The 26,593-nt window shown below is 42.2% G+C and overlaps 1 protein-coding gene across 1 annotated transcript; it reads left to right on the top strand.

Annotated features, from left to right (window-relative positions):
* Nucleotides 1-255: 255 nt before the first annotated feature.
* LOC132774072 (interferon-induced protein 44-like) lies at nucleotides 256-18,875 on the top strand. The gene is made up of 8 exons (XM_060773793.2): nucleotides 256-413; nucleotides 1,071-1,128; nucleotides 6,010-6,061; nucleotides 8,507-8,702; nucleotides 12,138-12,290; nucleotides 13,656-13,827; nucleotides 15,444-15,544; nucleotides 17,376-18,875. The coding sequence occupies exons 2-8, from the start codon at nucleotides 1,074-1,076 to the stop codon at nucleotides 17,562-17,564; spliced, it is 918 nt and encodes a 305-aa protein (XP_060629776.2). The 5' UTR covers nucleotides 256-413; nucleotides 1,071-1,073; the 3' UTR covers nucleotides 17,565-18,875.
* The last annotated feature ends 7,718 nt before the right edge of the window (nucleotides 18,876-26,593 follow it).

Below are 26,593 nucleotides of genomic sequence, written 5' to 3'. Positions count from 1 at the left end.
TGTTTTCTTCCTCCCTCTGTGACATAATAAAGATGTAAATTTACTAACAATAACTCCACTACCCCCACCTAATTTCTTTTTCCTTTTCCCTCTGACACCCCCCCCCCTTGTATGGAAAAAAATGGAAATGTTCAATAAAACATTAAACAAGAATAAAAGAAAAGTAGTCTGTGCATAGAATATCTTTTGCTGACACATATTGCAATCTCCCCCACCCAGTTTCTAAGAGAGTGCACTAGCTTTCACTTTCTTTTTTCAGCTATTGGTAAAGCCTGTGACTTCCGAGAAGGAGAACATATTATGTTCTTGTAAAGTACTTATTTTCACTTTTGTTTCCTCTTTCTCATTTGAAAACTTCTGAGGGACTGAAGAAGCATCACCAGCAATAGCAGTGAACGAGACACACAACCACAGTAAGAAAAGAAAATGTGTATTTTAGATTAAGTAAGGGTTGTTTTGTGTGTGTGCTTGCCATCTTTTTCCTGAAGCTGTTCTTCAGCTTTGTTGCTGTTCTTTCCATACAAGGTCTTTGTGATGAGAGTTTTTGTGTTGTTGTTGTTGGTGTGTACACATGCCTTTATTTCCTGCTATGTGAAAGGTCTTTGCTTTTTAAAAACTACTCACTCCAGAGTTATTGCACCTTTCTCTGTTTGTGTTATACATTGTGGTTATACAGCTTTGTGCCTACTTCATTTGTTGTTGTGTGTCTTCAATTTGAGAGCCAGCATGTTATAATAATTTTAGTGTTAAACCAGGACAGTGAGAGACTACGGTTCAAATAATTTTTCAGCCACTAGGCAACCTTGGGTAAGTCACGCTGTCTTAGCCTCAAAGGAAGGGAAATTCCCCCAATAAAACACTGTGATAGTGTGCCTTATGGTCACCATAAGTCACATGATCACCTATCATAGGGCTATCTTGATGTTTATTCAGAGGAGATTTCACATTGCCTTCCTTTAAGGCTTGATTTTTCCAAGGTGACCCAGTGAGTTTCCATAGACAAGTGGTGATTAAAAACCTGGTTCTGCAGAGCATTGGTCAAGTACTCCATTTATGTATTTCTCTGACAGGCAATGGGAGGCAATTCTTCTAAACTTCAGTCTGAACCTGAACCGACAAAGAAAACAGGTGAGTATGTGGAGGAATGTCTATCAATTCCCCTCAAGAAATCATTTCCCTTTACTTCCAACTATTTTTTTGTTGCAAATATGCATTTAGTGTTGCTGAAGCTACAGGGGATGTGCATTTTCCCCTGGGGTGGGTTTATTCAGAGATTCCTCTGCAATGTTTTTGCAGATTAAGCCCCTATTTATGTTCCAATGAACAATCAGAAAAGAAACTATGCTAAAAGTAAGGAAAGAAGTGCAGAAAAAGGTATGAGCTCTCAGAAATATCATTCACCACTTCTTTGCATTCTCAATGTGAAGACATCGCATAGTAAACAGCTATGAATCCATTGACAATTGCTAGGGGAAAAAACTAAGGAAGCAGAGCTTTTTAATAATAATAAACAATAATTTTATTTTTATTCCCCATCGCCATCTCCCCGAAGGGACCTTGGGCAGCTTTCATGTGGGACAAAATGTCCATAAAACATAAAAGCAAAACAATCCATAAAATAAAACACATTAAAACACATTGAAATACAGCAACCAAAACAAAACACACTAAACGTAACAGAATAAAACAGATAGCATTAGCGCTTCTATCGGACCATGTTCAACATAAACCAATGACCAGATTTCTAAGGGCCCTTCCACACAGCCCTGTATCCAAGAATATCAAGACAGAAAATCCAACATTATTTGAGTGTGGACTCAGATAACCCAGTTCAAAGCAGATATTGTGGGATTTTCTACCTTGATATTCTGGGATATAGGGCTGTGTGAAAGGGCCCTTTGATGGGGATGACCAAGCTATAAAAGGGTTGGTCAAGGGATAGTGCAAGTAGCATACCATAGGGCTGGGCCGTGGATGAAGTGCAAAACAGAGTACTCTCTAGTGACCTAAGGACTGGGCATATATAACTAGGGACTAATCATTCTTGAAAGCTAACTGAAACAACCAGGTTTTCAAATCCCTGCAAAAAGGGGACAGAATGGGTGCTTGCCTGACCTACCTGGGGAGAGCGTTAAGTCGAGGGGCCATCACTGAGAAGACTCTTTCCCTCATCCCACCAGACGTGCTTGTGACAGTGGTGGAAGTGATAGGAGGCCTCACTGGCAGATCTTACAGCCTGCACTGGAAGATGCATTCATGAAGATAGGCAGAACCCAAACCATTTAGGTTTTTGTAGGTCTTAACCTGCACCTTGAATTGGGACTGGAAAGTTGTTGGCAGCTTTAATATGGGCATCATGCACTCCCTATAATTAGCTCCAGTTAGAAGCCTGGCTGCTGACCTTTATACCAGTTGCAGTTTCTGGGTTGTGTTCAGAGGCAGTCCCACATAGAGTGCATTGCAGTAATCCAGTCTGGATGTAATCAGGGCGTGGACCACCATGGCCAAGTTTGTTAGGCAACCCAAAGTATCCCCTCTTCCTTGCAGTGTTTGCATCCCCTTTCAAGGATATATGTTTACAATTACTAATAAATGACTCTTCTAAAAAGAAGATACCAAAATGCCATTGGGGTAAATTTTCTGATTTTTACAAAGGCCAGTTCTGCATTTTTTGTTACATTGCTGAAGTGGCATTAGGGGTGTACATTGACTGGTATGGCAAATTTGGTTCTAGATTCAGCATTTCATAAAAATTGCCACTCTTACACATAGTGTCTACACACAAGTCTACACACATTATGATGCTAAACACTTATAATTCATATATATTTAGAATATATTACACTAGAGAGTACTCTGTTTTGCACTTCATCCATATACACAAGACAAGGCAATTACATATTACACATAGAAGGTATAAAATCAAACGTAGATAGTGGGGTGATTTTACAATGATAACACATTCCAAGTACTATAAAATCCAAATCAAAGGAAGACACAGAACAGGAGTAATGCCATGAAAATGCAATGATATAAAAACCAAAGGATAATTAAGTACTGTAGGCATCCAGGTAATATCAATTTCTTTAATATCTTCCAGTGCTCTGGACTTTGTTTTCTTTCAGATTTTATAGTTTCACCTGTTTTAAATATAGAATGAAAATAACAACTTTAGAGGCAATTACTATTACCAATGTATTATTTTGTATTTATTCCATTTATATGCCTCCTTTTTCCAGCCCAGGACCCAAGGTGTCTCCTAAAGCCAAGAGCAAGATAATTTGAACATCTCCTGGGGGCCTTTTGCTCCTTTGCTTTTATATTCCCGGAGCAGTAAGGTTCTCCACGAAATGAGAGAAGGGTGTGACAAGAAAGAACACACAAGGGTGTGTTCTTTACTCAGGAACTCTTTTTATTTCGGTTTTCATTTCCTCTCTGCTTTCTTCAGTTTGATGACCCCTGATCTAGATGCAATGCTTTATATCTAACCATAGATGTCTTCCCATTGTTTATCTATGCAGTAAAGGTAAAGATTTCCCCTTGACATTAAGTTTAGTTGAATTGGATATCTCTGAGAGTTGCAGGTTTACAAGGACTGTAGCCTTCTCTGCCAAACAGTGCTGTTTCCTCACCCAGGGCGGGCATGTCAGTTAAAGTAATGCCAAGCTGCATGTATTGTACAGTGTATATTATGCTAAGTCTCTACAGCTCAGCAGCTCCCTTACAGTGAATAAAGCAAGCTGGACAACTTTTTCTTATCACGTCCTACAGTGTGCAGTCTCTCATAGTTTTCTTAATGCTTCATTCTTAATCAATTTAACTTGAAGACAGTTCTGACAAAAGGCCAATCCTTTAATATAACTTCACATTTTTTTAGAATTTTGTCCTCACTGCAGCCTTCAACATTTGAATTCTTATTAATTGCAATTGAAATGGTGGTGGTGTTTAAAGAACAATAACATTTCCTTGAGTAAATTTAAACAATTTTTTTTGGTTGCTTATAGAAATTATGATGCTTGAATGTTTTTACCATCGGTTTGGAAGGATATTTATTTATTTACCACATTTGTACTCCGTCCTTCTCACCACTTAGGAGACTCAGGGTGCCTTACACATATAGGCAACGATTCGATGTCCCATAAACATACATCAAGTGAAATAAAAACATGTACATTAAAACAATCACTAAAAACATATCAAACATTAAACTACTTATTTAAAATCACACAATCATAGTCCAAGGCCATTCCAATTGTCATTGTACCATTCTTTGTTCTCTTATTGCACTGTTCATATAGATGTCTTTAGTTTTTTCCCCTGAAGGTCAGGAGGGAGGGGGCTGATCTCATTTCAATTGGGAAGGAATTCCACGGCTGAGGGGCCACCACTGAGAAGGCCCTGTCTCTCATCTCCACCTGCAAAGGAAGTGGAACCGAGAACAGGGCCTCCCCAGAATATCTTAACTAGCTGGCTCATAGAGGAAGATACATTCAGACAGGTAAGCTGGGATGGAACTGTTTAGGGCAGTGGTTCTCAACCTTCCTAATGCCGTGACCCCTTAATACAGTTCCTCATGTTTTGGTGACCCCCAACCATAAAATTATTTTTGTTACTGCTTCATAAATATCCAATATGCCCAAATTTGAATACTGGTGGGGTTGGGGGGATTGATTTTGTCATTTGGGAGTTGTAGTTGCTGGGATGTAAAGTTTACCCCCAATCAAAGAGCATTCTGAACTCCACTAGCAATGGAATTGAACCAAACTTGGTACACAGAACTCCCACAACCAACAGAAAATACTGGAAGGGTTTGGTGGGCATTGACCTTGAATTTTGGAGTTGTAGTTCACCTACATCCAGAGAGCACTGTGGACTCAAACAATGATGGATAGGAACCAAACTTGGCATGAATACTCAATATGCCCAAATGTTAACATTGGTGGAAGTTGAGGAAAACGGACCTTGACATTTGGGAGTTGTAGTTGCTGGTATTTATAGTACATCTACAATCAAAGAATATTCTGAACCCCACCAATGATAGAATTGGGCCAAACTTCCCACACAGAACCCACATAACCAACAGAAAGTACTGTGTTTTCTGGTGGTCTTTGGCGACCCTTCTGACACCCCCTTGCGACCCCCCCAGGGGTTCTGACCCCCAGGTTGAGTAACACTGGTTTAGGGCTTTATAGGCTAAAGTCAACACTTTGAATTGTGCTTGGTAGCAGACTGGCAGCCAATCTGCTACTCTAGATATATATTTCCTAGGTCTTAGAGTTGATTTTACAGTTCTTTTGTCCAATCTTTGTGAAGCCATTGACTCAATGAGGCAGGTTGACAATCTCTGTTCCCTCCATCTCAGCTGCCAGGAATCAGGGTACAATGCAACAGTCCTTATTTTCCCCTATGCCAAAGGGGGCACTTTTCACATGGATCATCTTTGCAGTATCCAGCGTTGCGCTTGGAGTGGAGCTCATACAAGGAGTTACAGCGCATTGCCATCGAAACCCAGAAGTCTTCAGAAGAATTTATTTGGGTTTGCTTCTGAGTACAGATATATAGAATTGTATGGACTTGGGAAACATTGCCACATGCACCCAACAAGGTGCCACTGTAGTTGTGGCATTCAATTCAAGTGGTTATAGTTTTGAACATTTGTAGCATATGTAACTGAAAGGGAAAACTGCCCTTTCATGCAAAAGGGAAAGATTTAAAGCTTTGCCTACTCAAAATCCCAGTGAGAAAATGCTGATCAGGTTATATATGATCATACTGTAGTGGATATGGTCCTATGATCTCTGCTACTCCTTTCACAAAGTACTGCTGCAATAGCCATGAAGGTCAATGTTGACATGTTCTGAGCATAACACCTACATGGGAATGAACAAGTCCTTTTAGAATGTGAAGTATATTGAATGGAAGGCAAGCAGAAATAAGGAGATATGACTCTGCCTAGAACTTGGCTGAACTGGCACTTTTGTTTTTTTTGTTTTTCATATCTTTCCTCAGATGCGAATGAGATGATGGAGCAACCATGGAGGGAAGTTACCTGGAATACTGAGTAGGTTGATATGAGGCTATCAATCTGAAATTATCAAACTATTATAAATAGATTGTAATAGTAATTGTGAAAAAATGTGTGGCACCATTTAATGTTAATTTTCAAGTGTGTGAAGCTGTGCCATAGGGCTGCATCAAGAGGAATATAGTATCCTGATCAAGATAATTATTAGTGCTGCTCTGGTTAGACATAACTTAGAATATTATAACCAATTCTTGTTACCAGAGTCCACATTTATCAATTTGAACTTGTCCAGAGAAGAGCCACCAAGGTCTTAAAAACAAGCCTTATGATGAATGACTTATGGAGATGGATGTGTTTATTTTGGAGAAGACTAAGAAATGACATGATATACAAGGGATATAGACAATGGAACTAGCTTGTTTTCTCTGCTCCAGAAAACTATAATATGAACCAAGGAATTTGAATTATGAGAAAATGCATTCCTCTTAAGAAATGGGAAGAGCTTTTTACCGTAATAGTACTTTTGACAGTGGAATAGATTACCTTTGAGGGACATTTTGCAGGAGTTCTATTATTGTCTATCCTTTTTGGTCTCTTCCAACTTTTAAGGTTTTTATAATTCTACAGGAAATCCCCCAAAAACTAGAGAACACAAAGGCAAGTGCTATCCAGAAATGTTTAAACAGAAGAAAATACAATGTTAGATTAATGAATCTTGCTGGAGGAAAGCATATACAACCCAACCAGGCTGTGTGTCAGTTCTTTCTAATGGGAAAGTGGAATAAAAGTGAAATATACAGAGAACCAAAGAAACATTTGGTGAAGATATAGACATGAAAAATAACAAAGTTTAGTACACACCAGCCCTATAACTTAAACTGGAGAAGAAGTCAAACCTAGATGGCCAGATGGTGAGCTGGTTTAGCACCATTTAAGTGAAGTTGGGGAATTATCTAGAGTTTTACTGAGTGAACCAATCCCTAGCAAGAAGGTAGAATTACTATATTATTATTATTATTATTATTATTGCAACACAACTGTTCGGTCTGCTCCTGACACGATAAACAAACAAACAAACAAACAATAAACTATTAAATAATTATTTATTGTTAGACTCATACAGTTGGAAGGGATGCCAAAAGGCTATCCAGTTCCATCCCATTCTGCCAAGCAGGAAGATGGAACTACTATTATATCAGCCAGTCTTTGAAGCTGCAAGGGTATTCAATACTAATCAAGGTGGCCCATTGCAACATCCACATTTGCCTCAAGCAGGCAAGAGTTCTTTGGCCAGATATATTAACCTCACTTACTTAATTTCCAACAGACCTCACAACTTCTTAGGATGCCTGCCATACGTGTGGGTGAAACAGCAGGAGAGAATGCTTGTGGAACATGGCCGTACAGCTCGGAAAACTCATAGCAACCCACTATTTTATTATTACATCCCTTGTCATTTATTTTTTTTATTATTATTGGACTCAGAGTTGGAAGAGAACCCAGTGGCCACCCATTCTGACCCCCTTCTGCCTAAAAGGAAGACCCAATTAAATACCTCCTGACAGATGGCCATCCAGACTCTGCTTATAGAATCATAGAATGCTGGGAGTTTAAAGTAACCTCCAATTGTCATCCAGTCCAATTCTACACAACAGGCAGGGGGACACCATCCAAGCCCTCTCAGCAGATGGCCATCCAGTGTCTGCTTAAAAACTAATCTGCAGTCACATGTGCTGAAATTGAAAAAAAAACCTTAAAAATCACAAGATGAACAAATATTTCTGAAACCTTGCACGATTGATGCCTTGCTTATGTTGTGTCATTATACAGAAATTCAAGAGGATCCCTCCTGTAGTTTTTTTTAAATATTTGTATTTTAAAAACAAAATTCCTAAAAATCTGTGGATGATTGAAATGTTCTGAAACTTGGCAGGCCTAAAGTGGTAAATGTTGCCCACAACTGCAACATGTTTAATACTTCTCAAGCCACTGAGGCTGAGAGAGTGTGACTCACGCAAGCTGCTTAAATGGAAAAAAATCCTAAAATTTACTGGGTGACGAAAACTTTCTGAAACTTTGCAGGAATGATGCCCTGCTTATGTTGGGTCACTGTGGAGAGATTTAAGGGGAGCCCTCTTGTAGTTTTTTGTAATTTTTTAAAAAAATCCTAAAAATTTGTGGATGGACAAAATGTTCTGAAAATTCACAGGTTTACAGTCAAGTGTGGCAAGTTTCATCCAGATAGTCATAAAAAGTATGGAGAAACGAGCCTCTGAAATTTCCTCGATGCCACTAATGGAACAAAACTTACCAAAATAATAACGAAATGTTGGAATTCATATTACAAATCAAAATGTTCCCTGAATCTTTCCAAATCAAAACAAGCGTCACTCAAATTTCAATAGGAATTACTTCTGCCATTTTGCACACCTCTATAAATAAATATAGCTAATATAAATATGTGTGTTGCTGTCTTTACAGGGAAAGAAAAAAACTGATGCGTGAGATAGCAGCTTACTATCCACAATTGAATTCAGTGCCACAGTTTCGGGTTCTGTTTGTTGGGCCAGTTGGAGTTGGGAAATCCAGCTTTTTCAACTCTGTGAAGTCTGTTTTCCGGGGTTACGTGATAACTCAAGCCATAGCAGGATCTGATTATACCAGTGTGACCAAGCAGGTTTGCCTTGCATTAAGTCTAAAATTAAGATGCATTCATTTATTCTGTAGTTTTTATTATTCTATTTTTTTGATGTTTCAGATAAGGTTTTCAACAGATCATGGTATAAAAAAAAAGACAACTGTAGTCCCAACTTTCAAAATGAGCAGTGGTCAAATACTTTCATGCTGAACAAACTTATTATGAAAAATCCCCAAAATGTTCTGTTCCTCTTGCTCTCTTTGTGTTTAAATACCTCTCTGTTACTACCATAGGAAGAGTAGTTTGTTTCCCCTTTAATAAAATCATAACTATTTGAGCAGTGGCCAAATCAATTCACTCTGAAGAAACTGATCATGCAAAAATCTCTCCCTCTGAAGCAGAAACAAGTCTATTAACCTGCCATGCTTGTTTCCTGGATATGTTCACTCAATATTGCCCTGTGATGGTAGATCAAGGCTTACAGGAGGCCACCAAACAGAGCTATTCTCTGCGTATGGACCAGTTTGGGTGCTAAGATCTGCCAGGGAGGCCCTTCTCACAGCCCCCACCTCCATCACAAGTGCAGTTGGTGGGGATGAGGGAGAGGGCCTTCTTGGTAGTGACCCCCCCGGCTTTGGAACGCCCTCCCCAGGGAGATTAGACAGCCCCTCATGCTATCCATTTTCCGGAAGGAACTGAAAACCTAGCTATTAAAACAGGTATTTGAAAATGGGTAAACTTAATGTTATCCAACTGTTGTAGATATGAGATAAATATAAATTGAATCTTACTGTTCCTTTTCATTTGGACAGTGGTTGGGACTTTTAGTGAATGATGTTTTATGTAAATTTTAAATGTTGATTTATTTTATATTGTTTAACTCATTATTAACTGTTGAGTTAATTTAAATTGTATATATTTATGTGTGTTATTGTCAAGATGATTTGTATAATTATATTGTTGTGAGCCACTCCATATACCCTCAGGGAGATGGGGCGGGAACAAATAATTTTTATAATTATTTGATAGACAAGATGATTACTAGACAGCAAACAAGATCACTATGCTGGCTTTTGTATTTGATCACATATCGGACACTGTGTAATGTATTGGCAAATATTGGGTGCAGATTCGAGCAGGGTGGTCTTTTGTAGCTGACAGATGGTAATTTTGTCAGCGCTGATTGTTTTTAAGTGCAGGACAAAGTCTTTAGGCACTGCACCCATTGTGCGGATCATCACTGGGACCACCTTTACTGGCTTATGCCAGAGCCTTTGCAGTTCCATCTTTAAATCCTCATATTGTATAAGCTTTTCCAGAATATTTCTTTATTTACAGTATTTATATTCCATCCTTCTCACCCTGCAGGGGACTCAGGGCAGATTGCAATGTACATATACATGGCAAACATTCAGTGCCATAGACACACAACACATATAGACAGACACAGAGGCAATTTAACATTCCAACTTTTCATGAGGGTATTCTGGCCACCAGGGGAGCTGTTGCTTCACTGCCCATTGTTGACACTGATGAAGTACTTCCTCATTCTTTGTAGGCTTGCTGGAGATTTTTATGGCATCATAAATTAGTTAAATTAGTTTCCCCGCGTAGGCGGTACCTAAATTTCCTACTTGACAGATGCAACTGTCTTTCGAGCTGCAAAAGTCATCAGCAAGCTAAACAAATTGGTTGGACACTCACTCCAACCCAGGCTGGCTTCGAACTCATGATCTTTCAGTCAGTAGTGATCTTAATGCAGCTTCTTCTTCTTCTTCTTCTTCTTCTTCTTCTTCTTCTTATTCTTATTCTTATTCTTATTCTTATTCTTATTCTTATTCTTATTATCTCAAAGCAAAAGGCATTTACAAACCAGAATACAGATTTGATGAATTTTGAGAAGTCAATTCTGTTCACTCACCTATCTCTTGCTTCTCAGTACTCTTGATTCAGGGAGTGAACTGGGCATCGAATGACTCTGGTTACATGCATGATAATATTGGATTAGGTACATCTCCAAAAGGGAGATGCTGGTCATTGAAATTGATTTTCTTGTGCCACCTTTGGCCATTAGACTGAAGCCAAATGGCATCTTTTAGAATAATAATTTTATATTTCATCTTATCTATACCTGCCAGCATCATCATCGCATGCCCCTCTAGCCGAGGGGTCCCAAACTTTTATAAGTGGAGGGCTGGTTCACGGTCCTTTGGACTGTTGGGAGGGGTAGACTTTTAATTGTGTGTGTGTGTGTGTGTGTGTGTGTGTGTGTATGATATGTGCATAGTCATATACCAGTCATGAGTGCATTCTCATGTGGTGTTAGTGACACAGAGCAGGAAAAAGACCTTGGTTGGCCAGATTCGGCCTGCGGGCCTTAGTTTGGGGATGCCTGCTATAGCCAACAAGAAATGTACATTTGTATTTCTCTGACATGTCTGGTCAGGAGGGCATAGTTTTGCTTGATCACACAATTTCCGGTTCTGTAAATATGGGCATGCAAGCGCTTCTGGCAAATGCTTCTATCAGTCATGCACTGGCCACTATTTGGGCCATCCAATCATAAAGCAAGGAGAAAGACACACATCCCTGGAAGCCTAACTCCTTCTGTATTTTCAGCACAGCACCCTAACTCTGTCCCTAAGCACTGTGAACCCACATTGTCCTTCTTTCTTTTCTCCACTCCTATTCCCTGAGTGTTTTCTACAATTTCATAGGTTTGGAAATATAAATATAACATTTTAAATATAACCACAAATCTTTTCTTTGGTACAAAAAATATTAGATATAAACACAAACATTTTTATTCACTTAAAATAATAAATAAAATTATTTCCTTTTTGTACTTAAAATAATTTTGACATTGGGCTTTGTGCCCAACAGCTGAATATATAAATCCAAACAGCATCCAGCTTAATTTAGTGTAAACATAAACCGAAAAGCTTGATTTGCATCAATGGGTGGGGACAAAGGGGAGCAGAGCTCAAATACCCTTTTTGGCTGCTGACAGATAATTGTCTATCAGTCCTACCAAAAAGTCATTCAGTAGCACAAATTCAAATTCCATTTTTCATTTTTAAAGCTGAGATGCATTAAATTTTGAAAACATCTTAGTATTCTGGTATAGACAGATTTTTTCATATATTAAAGTTTTTAGAAAGATTTAAAAGATTTTTCATGCAAACTACAATTGTTTTGTGAACCCTGCCCGAATGGATGCCAAGTCTCTTTGGATACAACCCTGGACCTGGCAGTTTATTTCTCCATAGTCACTGGGAATGGGCTAAAAAGGAAGAAAGAACCCAACCTTTTTCCAACTTCCAGGATTTTTTTTATTTCTAGTCCTGAACTGGAATATTCTCTTCATCGATGTCAATATTTGGTATTTCCTGCTTTCCTATTAAAATTACACAAAGTAGTTAAAGATGTATTTCAATGCTATTTATTTCTCTTTTATTTATTTCTTTAAAACAGTACAAGACTTATCGAGTTAAAAATGGAGAGGATGGAAAGAACCTGCCCATCATCTTTTGCGACACCATGGGACTGGAAGAAAAGCAAGGAGATGGACTGGATATTGATGATGTGCCCAACATAGTAAAAGGGCATGTTCCTGAGGATTACCAGGTAGTATCCTACACCAGAAATTCCTCGCTTCTGCTAAAATAGCACTTGTATTTTGTGAACTTCTGTTTTAAATTAATAATTTATTGACTGACAAAATTGCAGTCTTAAAAACTCAAATTGCTTTACATAATCAGCCACATCTTGTAGTCTATTATTGAGTCTCCTGACTAATGGCATGAGAGCGTCATAAAAATGCAGTTGCAAGAAGGCAGATCTATATGCCAAGCTATATAATGTCCATGCAATGCGACCTTATATTTTAAATTGGTTTTCAATAATACGATTATGGGGACTATGTGAAAATCTGCACATGGAATAGATTTCTATCTTGAGTAGCTTGGAGAAGATTGGTCTTTGAATTCGTAAGCCGCATATACACTGTAGAATCAATGTAGCATGATACCACTTTAACTGCCTTGCCTCAGTGCTATAAAATCCCTGAAAGTTATAGTTTGTTAAACAACCAGCACTCTTGGGCATAGAAGGCTAAATGCCTTGTGAAACTCCCATATTTATTTATTTGTCGTGTCAGGGCAACCAGTCGATTATATTACATTTCTAACAGAACAAAGCAAACAAACAGACAAAATACAAAATTTGTGAGTTTGGTAGTTGATTAAATATCCTTTGACCAGTATCTGGCCACTTGGAGTGCTTCTGGTGTTGCTGCAAGAAGGTCCTCCATTGTGCATGTGGCAGGGCTCAGGTTGCATTGCAGCAAGTGGTCAGTGGTTTGCTCTTCTCCACACTTGCATGTCGAGGATTCCACTTTCTAGCCCCATTTCTGAAGGTTGGTTCTGCATCTTGTGGTGCCAGAGCGCAGTCTGTTCAGCGCCTTCCAAGTCGCCCAGTCCTCTGTGTGCCCAGGGGGGAGTCTCTCATTTGGTATCAGCCATTGGTTGAGGTTCTGGGTTTGAGCCTGGAAACTCCCATGATTCAATAGCATTGAACCATGGTAGTTAATGTGTCAGACTGTACTCTGCATCTGCTATTGTTTGTAGTGAATTAGATGTCTAGTTGTGGTTGCAGTGCTTACTCTTTTGGTTTACCAAATCTGTATGTAGAAGTATATATGGAGGATTGCGTAAAATACACATTTTAGTGTGAAATAGAATGGTTCCGTCCTTGGAGGATCTTAAAGTCTAGTGTTAAGAATTGGAAATCAAGAAAATGGAGTGCAGTGTATTAGATCACCTAACATTTCTCTGCCTAATGAGAAAACAGATACAATCATTGGTAACTATGTAGTATATACTTGTTCCTTGACAAATATTTATTATTGGAACTTGTTTAACACTTACTATTAAAAATCTGATTCTGTCCCATTTTCTCATATGCTTATTGTTATTATCTTTCTCTTTTCAGTTTAATGCAGCTGGGCCTATGGAGCCAACATCACCAGGCTATATCAAAAATACATCTTTCAAGGATGAGATTCATTGTTTTGTTTTTATCATCGAGGCACCCAAGATTGAGATCCTTCCTGACAGCATGTTGGAAAAGCTGAAAGCCATAAGACGAAAAACTAACAAGTTGGGTCAGTGTGTTTTGCACTTTCTTCTCAAGTAGCCTGAAACCAATATTTAATAAGTGATGCTGCCATCTTAAAGAACTGTCTGTCTTTTTGCATAGAATGGGATCCTATGATCCTATAGATGTAGCTACACTTCAGTTCTCTTACTGGTGATCAAAGATAATGATGTAATAGTTCAACTATCTTTCAAAAGCCACAAGATTCAAGTAGATGGCTTTCCCAATGATATGAGAACACCACCTGCTCATTGTAAGATATATTCTTAATGAACTTAGCTTGCCATTTTGAAAATGGCATTAATCATTTATCTGGAATTGACATTCTCCATACAAACAAATGATTAAATTGTATAGTATAGCTTCAGCATGTCTTACCTAGAATTCCAAAATCCAAATTCTCCAAAATAATCCATGGGTAGGGGTGGGGTGGGATGGGGGGCTGTTGATATAGTGATACATTTGCTTTCTGATTATTCAATATACAGAAATGTGCTTCATACATAAAATCAGGTTAAGTGTTTATGGAGTATACTAAATAAATGCAAATTAATTTCATATTTCTATTTGGTTCTCTTCTCCAAGCTATCTCATTATGTACATATCTGCAAATGTGGGCATTCTAAAATCTGAAAAAAACCCTTAATCCCAAAATTGTCTGATCTTTATTCTTCTTGCTGCTATAATGTTATTTCAAGCATTGTTGCTCACCTGAAGAGTATTCTTTTATCTCAAAAGCACAACATGTTATAGCAAAATTTGTATGTACTTTCTTTTGACTCCTTTACTTAGGTCATAGCATAGTGTTTTAGTACAGAAGGTTTATTTGAAAAATATTTATTATTGTTATTGTCATCATTATCATCATCACCACTGTGATTGCTATTATCTTTAGTTATGCTCTGTAAGTTTCCCTAAAATGGCATTCAAGGCAGTCTTTCCAACTCATCTCACTGGGGTAAATTGCCCCTTTGCAGCACTTTGGGGACGGGGCTTGCCAAGTGCCATCACATGACGCTTGGTAGGCCTTGCTGCATTGATGCTTGAAGTGCCGAGGAAGCGTCACAACACACTTCCTTTGCCACAATGAAAGGCAAGATGTGTTTTGGGTAGTTCCCCATCTGATGGGGGAAAGGGTAATGCGGCAATGCATATTGCTACTCTTTTCTCCATTTGATGGGGACAGGGCACCATTGCACCTTGTCTCATTGTCCCTGTCTGATGGGGGACGGAAGAAGAGCACATAATGCTTCACAAGGCGTCTCGCGTACCTGCCAGCAAAATGGTACAGGAGGGAGGGATGTCTGACAAAGTTCTTTGCGTTCTGACAGAAGAAGAGTAAGGGGAGGGATATTCTTACCTTCCTAGGAAGTATAGGGGTTACCACAAAAAAGCCCCCGTCTCCTTTCCTGATATAAAATGATATATCCTGGTAGCCTGAGCACAAGCTCTCTAACTCTTTACAGGCCATAACTAGCTCTTAGAATTGTTCCTGGAAACAGGCCAGCTGAGAGTGGAGCTGTTGTAGCAGGGAGTTGTATGATGCCTTCATTTTAAGAGTTTGTGAAATTTCATGTTGCCATTGTTTTAGTAAATGTGTTTTCATAATACATTTTCTTCTAGGTTTGCCCCAACTTGTCATACTTACCAAAGTGGATGAAGTTTGCCCTTCCCTTCAAAAAAATGTTTCAGATGTATACAGGAGCACAGCTGTTGAGAAAAAGGTAAACTTCCCAATCCTTATCCATATTGGCTCTATGAATAAGCAATATTTTGATCAAGCAGTACTTCTCTTATGTTGCACTGAACATGCTATTTTTATAATTACTTGGGAGAATGTTTAGCAAAAGGAAGGCACTGAAAACTTTAAAAACCTAGAGAGTGTTATATTCCAATGGAAAGTTAAAATAGAGAAATACTAGGAGTTGGAAAAGAAAACCAGACTGACACTAATGCCCTTCCCTATACAAACAAACAAACAGCAAGTAAATAAAAGGCTTTCCAAGAAAAAGGTGTGCTTACAAGAAATAGTCAAATGAAAGTAATATGCAATACAAAACATTAAAAGTGATATTTTATGAAACAAGAATGATTGTTTTCTAACTATAAGAAAGGGACTGAAGTGTAACCAAGGTATAGATTATAGAGTGGTTAACTACAGAAAGAAGGGTCCACTTTAAACAGTGTTTAACATTTGGAAAATAGATATTATGTTCAAGTTGTTTCACGTTATGGAGTCCCTAAGGCAAACCTATCATGGGGTTTCTTGTCAAATTATGTTCAGAGGCGGTGTGCTGTTGCCTTCTATCAACATTGAAAGAGTAATCCATGCCCAAACCCATCCCTCATGGCCAAGTGGGGATTGGAACCAGGATCTTCTGGATTCCTAATACATCCTCATCATAGGTGATTCCTCGTGGCTGAGTGTGATTGTTTTCCTAGGCCATTGTCTTGGTGGTAGATCTGTCAAAGGACTATAGATACCTACTCTGGATCCAGGCCTGTAGCTGGGGGGGGGGGGGGGGTTAGGGGTTCAACCCTCCCCCTGAAAATTTTCAGGTTAAAAAAAAACCTGGTTTACTCATGAATTTTAACTGGTTAAACAAATCCCCATGCTAAGTCTATGAGACGCAAAAAATTAAGAGTCCCTCCAGAACTGCAAGCACTATCTCAAGCAAATATTGACAATTTATTCATACTGTCATTACTTGCAGCAATAGCTAATGTAGCGAAGCAACCAAGTTGGGGGGGTTGTTGAATGCTTGAATGCTCTCATTAAGGAGGCCAGACTTGGTGGAGGTGGTTGACAGGGGTGGAGCTGCAGGCTATTGAAGGCTGCTCTGCCCCCTGCTGTGCTCTTTGCTTCAGCTTGACCCTAACCCTCTCCCCTGAAATTTTCAACCCCCCCTGAAATATTCAACCCCCCCCCCTTGAAATTTTCAACCCCCCCCCCCGAAATTTTCAACCCCCCCCCCCCCCGAATTTTTTTTCTGGCTATGACCCTGTCTGAATCCACATGGTCATTTGCAGTGAAGACGTACATTTACAGATAGAAGGTGATCACAACAAGAGGTTGTTCGATTCACCTTCTACTTGGCTCATTTTGCCCTTTTGCCCTTTATTCAAGCCTTTTCAAAATCTATATCACTGTTGGTAACAGCTGACCTCCAGTTAGAGTGCTTGAGGGCCAGGCCTTCCCAGTTCTTCTGTTTTTCCACGTTTAATATACTGTAAGTCTTGTCTAGGCACCAAATTTTGCGGTTTACGTATGGCAGTTATGAATCTTCCCAGAAAATTACAAGCCTGGTGTTGTCATAGGGCCCTTCCACATAGGGCCCTTCCAGAATATCAAGGCGGATAATCCACAATATCTTCTATAGAACTGGGTTGTCTGAGTCCACACTGCCATATAATCTAGTTCAATGTGGATTTTATACAGCTTTATACAGGAAGTGGCTTTAGTAATGTTAAAACTAACAACTATTAGAAGTGGTTGGGCAAGAAAATGAGATTTTACTTGATAATTTTTATGTTTTTTTTTTGTTTCCCACGTAGATGCAAATTACAGCGGAAAGACTTGGCATCCCTTTGAGTAACATAGTTCCTGTTAAAAATTACTGTTCAGAGCTGGAACTCAAAGAGAATGTTGATATCCTGATCCTGCTGGCACTGAGGCAGATTCTGCGCTTTGGAGAAAGCTACCTAGATAATTTCCAATCGGGCAAAATTGCTATGGTGGATTAATATTCTGATCCGTGGTTGGCCTAATAAAGTCAGTTCGGCACTGTCAATATCACATCACATTACTATTTTTCCCCTTTAACTGATGTGTCTGTCTTTTATGCAATTCTGGGATTTGCAGTTTAAGGAGGCATTTAGAGTCCTCGGGCTGTGTTCTTGGGTCTCACTAAACTATAAAACCCAGAATTCCACTGGAGTCAGTCATATAGTGTGATATTGATTATATGGTGACATGTTAAAGATCAAATGCCATCATTCCTTTCTTTTTTCTGCATTTCTTTGTCAGAATTACATATAAAAACTGACTGTTTTTACATGTCATTTTTCTGTCACTGAATCACTTGCATTGAGATTTCTTTATGCTCTTTATGCGTTATGTTTTGGGCTTATTAACATTATACCAGAAATGGGCAATTTATTAATGATAATAGTTATTCTGTGCACTAGGAAGAAAGGGCCCTTTTGGTATTTGATTTCCACAAATGTGCAGGAATCAATTTTCCATTTTCATTCTGTACATATTAAGATTGAACCACATGCTAGGAAAGTGGAAGGCAGTAGGAAAAGCATTTTATAGGTATATAGGTTCAGTCAAGGAAGCTACTTGTCCTGAATTTGCAAGTCTTTTAATATTAAGACCTTTTGGAGCTTGTCATTTATAGGATCACCATAAATGATTCTGTGATTCTATGGCCCCTTCCACACAGCTGTATAAAATCCACATTGAACTGGATTATATGGAAGTGTGAACTCGGATAAGCCAGTTAAAAGCAGATATTGAGCATTATCTGCTTTGATATTCTGGGTTATATGTTTGTGTGGAAGGGCCCCAAGAGACCATGATGGACAAAAGAGGGAGATGGACATGGGTCCACTCTGCAACTAGACCTTTTAATTTGGAGTCCCCCCAATTCTGGAGGAAAAAAAAGAGGAACCAATGAAATATAATCTCTATGAGAGGGAGGGGGAGGAGGAGGATATAAAACAAAGTAAATAAATACAAATATATTTACAAATATACACAAATATGTGCCATGAAAAAATGATGACAATAATGCTCTATATTCTGCAGTATTTAATTCTTTATATAGAAATAAACAATGATATCCATCTCAGTATGGCTTTTGTCTGTAATGGTAAAATTTTATGTATACAAAATAATTGTTTTTAAATAAATTTCTTCATGATTTATTATCAGTAAATTGTTGACATGTATATTTATTTTACATATCTATATACCCAGTGTATTTTATTGGGCAAAAAGTCATGTGTGGAAAAAGTATAAGAAACCACATGTTAGAGGAGTACAGCTAGAAGGCAAGTGAAATAAAGTCCTCATTTTGCTAGCATTGTTTGTGTGTACATAATAGATGCAATATCTATTGATTTATTTCTAACATTTCTATCTTCTTCTCAACCCCGACGGGGGACTCAGGGCGGCTTACAAATGGCAGTCATTAGATGCCAACAATAACATCAATCACATTAAAAACAAATTGACAGTCAGAAGAACATCAGGATTACAAATATACATTAAAATATTAAAAATGAAATGTTAAAAAATTGAAACATTAAAACAGTGCCATGCCCAAATCACACATCTAAATCAAAGTCCAGAGTTCCAGTCCGATGTCTATTCATGGTTAATTCTCATTAGTCAATTGTTCTTATTTATTATTATTTATTTATTATTTATTATTTGCACTTGTTAACCGCCACTCTCAGCCCGAAGGCGACTCGTGGCGGTGTACAGAACATAGAACATAGAAGACAACAGTTTACAATAAATCAGGACCACAACACACATCCTACTAATACACAGCTAATTAAACTAAAAATCCGCTTCGTCTTGTTTGGGTCATAAACAATCTCGTAGTCATAGTCCATTCCGGTGGTCATTCCAAAAACATAGCACTTAGTTGAAGGCCTTTTCGAAGAGCCAGGTTTTCAGGCCCTTGCGGAAGGCCATGAGGGAAGGCGCCTGTCTGATTTCAGCAGGGAGGGAGTTCCATAGCCGGGGGGCCACCACCGAGAAGGCCCGCTCTCTTGTCCCCGCCAGGCGTGCCTGTGAGGCAGGCGGGACCGAGAGAAGGGCCTCCCCAGATGATCTCAAGGTCCTCGTGGGCTCGTAGGCCGAGATGCGGTTCTCAAGGTATTTTGGGCCGGAACCGTTTAGGGCTTTGTAGGATAACACCAGCACCTTAAATTGGGCCCGGTAGCAGATCGGCAGCCAGTGGAGCTGGGACAGCAAGGGCGTTGTGTGCTCCCTGCGTCCCGCTCCGGTTAACAACATGGCTGCCGCGCGCTGGACTAGCTGGAGCTTCCGGGCCATCTTCAAGGGCAGCCCCACGTAGAGAGCGTTGCAGTAGTCGAGGCGGGATGTGACCAAAGCGTGTACCACCGTGGCCAAGTCAGACTTCCCAAGATACGGGCGCAGCTGGCGCACGAGCCGAAGCTGTGCAAATGCTCCCCTGGTCACCGCTGAAACCTGGGGATCCAGGCTCAGCGATGAGTCCAGGGTCACACCCAAGCTGCGAACCTGCGCCTTCAAGGGGAGTGCGACCCCGTCCAGCACAGGCTGTAACCCTATACCCTGTTCGGCCTTGCGACTGACCAGGAGTACCTCTGTCTTGTCTGGATTTAATTTCAGTTTGTTCGCCCTCATCCAGACCGTCACAGCGGCCAGGCACCGGTTCAGGACTTCGACAGCCTCCTTAGAAGCAGGTGGGAAGGAGTGACAGAGTTGGACGTCATCTGCGTACAGGTGACACCGCACCCCGAAACTCCGGATGATCTCACCCAGCGGCTTCATGTAGATGTTAAACAGCATGGGGGACAGTATGGAACCCTGAGGAACACCACAGGTCAAAGGCTGTGGTGTTGAACAGGAGTCCCCCAATAACACCTTCTGGGTACGACCCTCCAGAAATGACTGGAGCCACCGCAAAGCGGTGCCCCCAAGGCCCATCTCTGCAAGGCGTCCCAGAAGAATACCGTGGTCGACGGTATCGAAGGCCGCTGAGAGGTCCAGGAGCACCAACAGGGACACACTCCCCCTGTCTAGCTCCCGGCGGAGATCATCCACTAAGGCGACCAAGACCGTCTCGGTACCATGTCCCGGTCTGAAGCCAGACTGTGCCGGATCCAGATAATCCGTGTCTCTCAAGAATACCTGGAGTTGTGAGGCCACCACGCTTTCCATGACTTTGCCCAAGAAGGGAAGATTGGAAACAGGCCGAAAGTTGTCAAATTTGGTGGGGTCCAGTGATGGTTTCTTCAACAGCGGCTTTATAATAGCCTGTTTTAGGCTCGCTGGAATCGTGCCTTCCCGAAGGGAGGCATTAACCACCACCGTTACCCACTCAGGCAATCCCCCTCTGGCCTCTTTTAGAAGCCAGGATGGGCAGGGGTCTAGGATGGACGTGGTGGGTCTCATTCCTCCAAGTATCTTGTCCACATCCTCGGGTTTCACAAACTGAAAAGAATCCATCAAAATAGGACAAGCAGGTGCTTGTGTCACATCCACAGAGACTGCATTTAATGTGGCGTCCAGCCCAGAACGGATCAAAGCGACTTTGTCTGCAAAGAACCGAGCAAATGCTTCACAGCGCATGGCCGAGTTGTCAGGGCTCCCACCTGAGGTAGGGGGAGTTAAAAGACCTCTGACAATCCGAAACAACTCCGCCGGACGGTTTTTTGCAGACGCAATAGTGGCCGCAAAGAAAGTTTTCTTTGCGGCTTTAATTGCCGCGGCATATGCCCTTAGAAAGGACACAAACCGTGCTCGATTTGGCTCGCTTGGGTCCGAGCGCCACACGCTCTCTAGTTCCCTCTTCCTTCGCTTCATCGCTGCCAGCTCCTCAGTGAACCAAGGAGCTGGTTTAGCTCGGTTACTTGAGAGGGGACGTTCCGGAGCGATCCTGTCAATTGCCCTGGTCATCTCCCCATTCCAGAGAGCGACCAAGGCCTCGACATGGTCACCTACCGAGGTAGCGGGGAAATCCCCAAGAGCCGTCAGGAATCCATTCGGATCCATAAGCCTCCTGGGGCGGACCATCTTAATGGGTCCTCCACCTTTGTGGAGGTTAGGGGGCGCAGTGAGCCTGAATCTGATCAGGAAGTGGTCGGTCCATGGCAACGGAGAGATAGACAACTCCTCCACACCGCCACCCTGCTCCCATCCCTGGCAGAAAACCAAGTCCAATGTGTGTCCAGCACAGTGGGTGGGGCCAGTTATTTGTTGGGACAGCCCCATGGTTGCCATGGCAGACATGAAGTCCTGAGCCGCTCCTGTGAGGGTCGCCTCGGCATGGATGTTGAAGTCCCCCAGCACAAGAAGCCGTTGGGACTCCACCACCAGGCTCGAGACCACCCCCGCTAGCTCAGGCAGGGAGACTGTAGTGCAGCGAGGTGGACGGTACACTACAAGAATCCCTATTCTGTCCCGGTCACCCACCCTCAGGTGGACGCATTCGAAATTTGTGGTCTGCGGGATGGGACTCCTGGTCAGATGGATGGAATCTCTATAGACCACTGCGACCCCGACTCCCCGTCCTCCGGCTCTTGGTTGGTGTTGCACGGAGAAGCCTGGAGGACAAAGCTGGGAGAGGTTTACGCCCCCCGCTTCATCCAGCCAGGTCTCCGTGACGCACGCCAGATCTGCCCGCTCCTCCAGGATTAAATCCTGGATCCAGGTCGTTTTTCCGTTGACAGATCTGGCGTTCAACAACACCACCTTCAAACCAGAGGGCCCGCTCACCTGGTTACACCAATTTACCTTAGGAGACCGGTTGGGAGTTGTTAATATGGATAAGCGGTCCGAATTAGGCCGAATTCGAGGTCTCCTTTTCCCGCATCTCCTCCTTCCCACCACGACCTCTATGGGGGCCCCTCGGCTAATGGAACACCTCCCCCCCTCCATGCCGCAGTCTAAAGACAAGATCTTGCTTTCTGCTTTGTTCGTTGTTTGATTTTTCGGTCCTTGCCAATATCCTTTCTTCCCCTCTACCCCCCTCCCCACCTCATTTTTATTTACAGGGTCCAGCCCACCTCCTCCCCTGTCCCTTACACTATACAATAGTAACAAGGATAGTACACAAAGGGGGATGGGGGACCACATGGATAACAACAATACAAGGTGGTGTTAGATGTTCCGGCCACACCAATAGAATAGTTCATAAAGTGCACAAATCTTAGGTGCAACACCGTCAGTAATAATAATTCAGTCAGCAACTACGTGCCGTTGGGCACATTTGTAAAGTGCTAGGTCTAAAGTGCAATGAGTGCCCTATATTGATTGGACGGTAGCTACAGTAGCTAAAGTGCGGCACAGAGGGACAGGAAAGGGGCGAAAGTGCTAGTGCAGTTGGCGGCAGAGGCAGGCGCCTTAAAGTGCTCTCTTACATAAAGTGCTATATTTCGTATTTATATCACATTATCAACCGATATAAACCCAGGAATGTGCAAGCTGATGGTATATAATCACCCTCCTATGGGGCTGAGATGATGGCAAGTTAGCTCAATGCTGTTATGACCCAGATGGAATCTCTAGACGGTTGGAATGAAGCGGATGGGGGCTTCCGGAGATGGCAACTCGGCAATGGGACAGCACAGTTGGTCGGTTACAGTATTACACACTCTGTACTAACGCAGAGAGGGCCGGCCCAAAGGTCTACACAAAGGCCAGCACAAAGGTCTACACAGAGGTCTACACAAAAGGTCTGCGTCAATTATTGGTTGGTGTTAATCTTCGGTTTCGAAATTGATGGCTGCGATGGAGGGCGGGTCGTGTACGACAGCGGGCAGCACACCCCTCCCCCCTCACAAGGATGAAAACACTCCGCTGAGATTCAGATGAAGCATCTCAATGGTCGGTCAGCACACAATTCATTGTGGGTGGTCCTCTGGTAGCGGCCTGACGGCACAGAAGATGGAATATGCTGTCAGTCAGCCTAGATGGCAAACGGCGTACTCGGTCAACACAGCAGCCTACTCGGTCAACACAAATTATACTCGGTCAACACAACATACTGGTCAACACAGCTCACTCGGTCAGCACAAAGGCTCCAATTGGGAGCATCGAAGATGGCTGAAGAGCGTCAAGGGGACGTCCCGTCGATCTCAAGGCAGCCGGGACGAGCTGGGAGCTGGAGGGCCGGCCGGGCGGCAGGGGGTCGGCGCGATGGAAAGCCACCCCCCTACCGGGCTGCGGGCCGCCGAGAGTGTGAATCAACTGGAGGCTCTCCAGCAATGGCGGTCGGGTCCTCCCACCAGAGGCGGCCGGCACACACGCCCAGGGACGAGAGGCCTCCACAGCAGCCCACAGCAGCCCCAGCGAGCGGGGCTCCAGACGGGGATGAGCTACCGCCACCAGCAGGGAGCAGCAGCAGCAGCGCGGTGACCAAGCGGCAGCGAAGGAGCAGCGGCCCCCTGGCAGGGAGCAACAGCCATGCGGCAGTCAGGCCCTGTGACGGCGCGGCGGCAGCACAGAGGCCAAAGGAAAACAAGGCCGCAGGCAGCAAGGCCCAATCCGCTGGGGATGGAGCAGCAGCGACGGATGACTCTGGCGAGGGGCTTGGCTGCCAAGAGGGAACGCTCCTGCAAGGCCGCAAATGGAGGCGGCCTCGGCGCTCCACCTCTCCTCCTCGCGCTCCACCTCTGGGCTCCGGCAGCTGCCCCAATATCAAGGCCGCAATGGCGGCGGCGAGGCAGCACCACCTCCTCGGCGGCCTCAGCGGCAGCACAGCACAGGCAGCAGCTCGACTCCCACAGTGCCCCGAATGGAGCCCCAGCACTCACCAGGTGAGGATTCGGGGGCCTAAGGTCTTAGTAAGGGAGGGAGGGAGCCGGCCGCGTTGGAATGGCGGCGCTCCCTTGTCTCCTCCGCCTTCCCGGTTCCTTCTCCCTGGCTCCTCGGCTCCCCCCAGGTCACTCGGGCCTCTACAGAACCCGTGATGTTCTGGTCTCTCTCTCCTCGGATTGAGGGTGGTCGAGGGGGGGGGGGTCGTCCGGATTCCCCCGGATTGATTTGCTCAATCTGCGCAGCTCAGCGTTCTGCTGTTGCCGTCCACCATACCGGAACCGGAAGTCTTCAGTCCTGCTGGCACAGGGGTTTACTGTTCAGTCAGCTGCCCAAATGCTTGGTCACAGAGCCATGTTCTGACCTTTTTTTCTAAAGGAGAGGAATGGAAATCGCCCTAATTTTGCTGGTGAATGTGTTCCATAGGCGGGGGCCACCACTGAGAAGGCCCTCTCTCTCATCCCTGCCAACCACGCGAGGGTGGCAGGATTGAGAGCAGGGCCTCCCCAGACAATAGTAAACTCCAAGGTGGATCATCGAGGAGATACGTTCGGACAAGTAAGCTGGGCCAGAACCCTATAGCACTTTATAAGTCAAAACCAGCACTTTGAAAATGAAAAAAAACTGTAAAAATAAAAAAATAGTACATATATGGTTTAACTTCCTTCTATTCTTCAGTGGTTGTTAACAAAAAAAAAGGGGGGGGGACAAATAATTGGCCCCCCTTAGGGACCAGGTCAAAATAGCCTATACATAACTGTATTTTCTAATCTTCTTGTGAGCATTTATTCACTCATATTATTACATCTATCTTTAGTTGCATTAGGTAATTCTTTACCAGGTCCCAGTTCATTTGTTGTTGTTTTTTTTTTTGGTAGTTCTTGACTGGGAGTAATCCAGTACATAAGTTTGTCCATGTTCATTACTTCCAAAACGTTCTTTATCCAATCTTCTTTTTTTGGAACCTCCTTTTGTCTCCAATTTTTGGCAAATACAATTCTCGCCGCTATAACTAAATAATTGAAAAGAATTTCTTTGTCTTTATCTTCCGTCACATCCAGCATGCCCAACAAGTAGTATTCAGGTTCTTCACCAATCTTTATATTTAGTATCTTTTGTATATCGGTATGGATTTCTGTCCAAAACCTCTGTAATCTTGACCATGCTCTGATGCTGTTTGGCCACACATGTGCTATGAGGCATACCCATTACAGGCAATCCCCAAGTTATGAACAAGATATGAATTTGTATGTAAGTCAGAACAGATTCATTTTTGAATGTAATTCCAGCCCCCTTCCCCCCCACACGCACACACTCTCACACACACACATATATAGCATAGTGTTTGTTTTGCTGCCTGTGCCCCTGTTCAGAATTTTCCAAACCTCATTTACACAGTAAAGATTATATGGAGAAATAAGTAAATGTTATATGGAGAAATATATATCTTATAAGGGGAGTGGAATTTTATTCAGCAATAGTTCATTCAATCTCAAATGTGTTCAGGAAGAGAGTTCCCACTTTCTTCTATCTTCCAGTGCTACTTTGACCAGAACAATCTGGCAGTGGCCTTGGAAGTGATGAGTTGTCCTGAACTTTGCTTGCCTTTAGAATTGCTCCGTAAACATAGAAATTACAAACCTTTATCCTCAGTATATTTGTAAAACGAATCCCTACTTTCAGACAGGCATTTCATACATGACTAATTCTAGACATGTAAAACAAAAATATTCCTTTTCGGAACAGTCCATAGAGCTTTACCCGGTGGTGCAGTGGGTTAAACTGCTTAGCTGCTGAACTTGCTGACCAAAAAGTCGTTGGTTTGAATTCAGGGAGCTGGGTGAGCTTCTGCTGTTAACCCCAGTTTCTGCCAACCTAGAAGTTTGAAAACATGCAAATGTGAGTAGATCAATAGGTATCGCTACGAGGGATGGTAACAGTGCTGCATGTGTGTTGGCAGGCTGCAGGAAATCAGGGTCTGGCCTAACAGGTGCTTCTCCAAGGAGATGAACATAAAAGAAATGAAGAAAAAGATATTAGCTGAAATACAAACGATGCAAGACAAACAGGACAAAATGCAAGAAAAGCAGGATGCCTATCAAAGTATTGCACAAGAACAGATGGCTGGTCTAAAGGAAGAACTGGGAACTATGAAAGGAAACATAGTATCCATACAAAGAGAACTAAAAGACCTAAAAAAGGAAAAACAAGAGCTAAAGAAAGAACAGGAGGA

Source organism: Anolis sagrei, chromosome 4 (genome assembly GCF_037176765.1).
Source record: "Anolis sagrei isolate rAnoSag1 chromosome 4, rAnoSag1.mat, whole genome shotgun sequence".
In the NCBI taxonomy this organism is placed as follows: Eukaryota; Metazoa; Chordata; class Lepidosauria; order Squamata; family Dactyloidae; genus Anolis; species Anolis sagrei.
The sequence above is the reverse complement of the archived record's forward strand: the minus strand, read 5'-3'. Positions and strand labels throughout refer to the sequence as shown.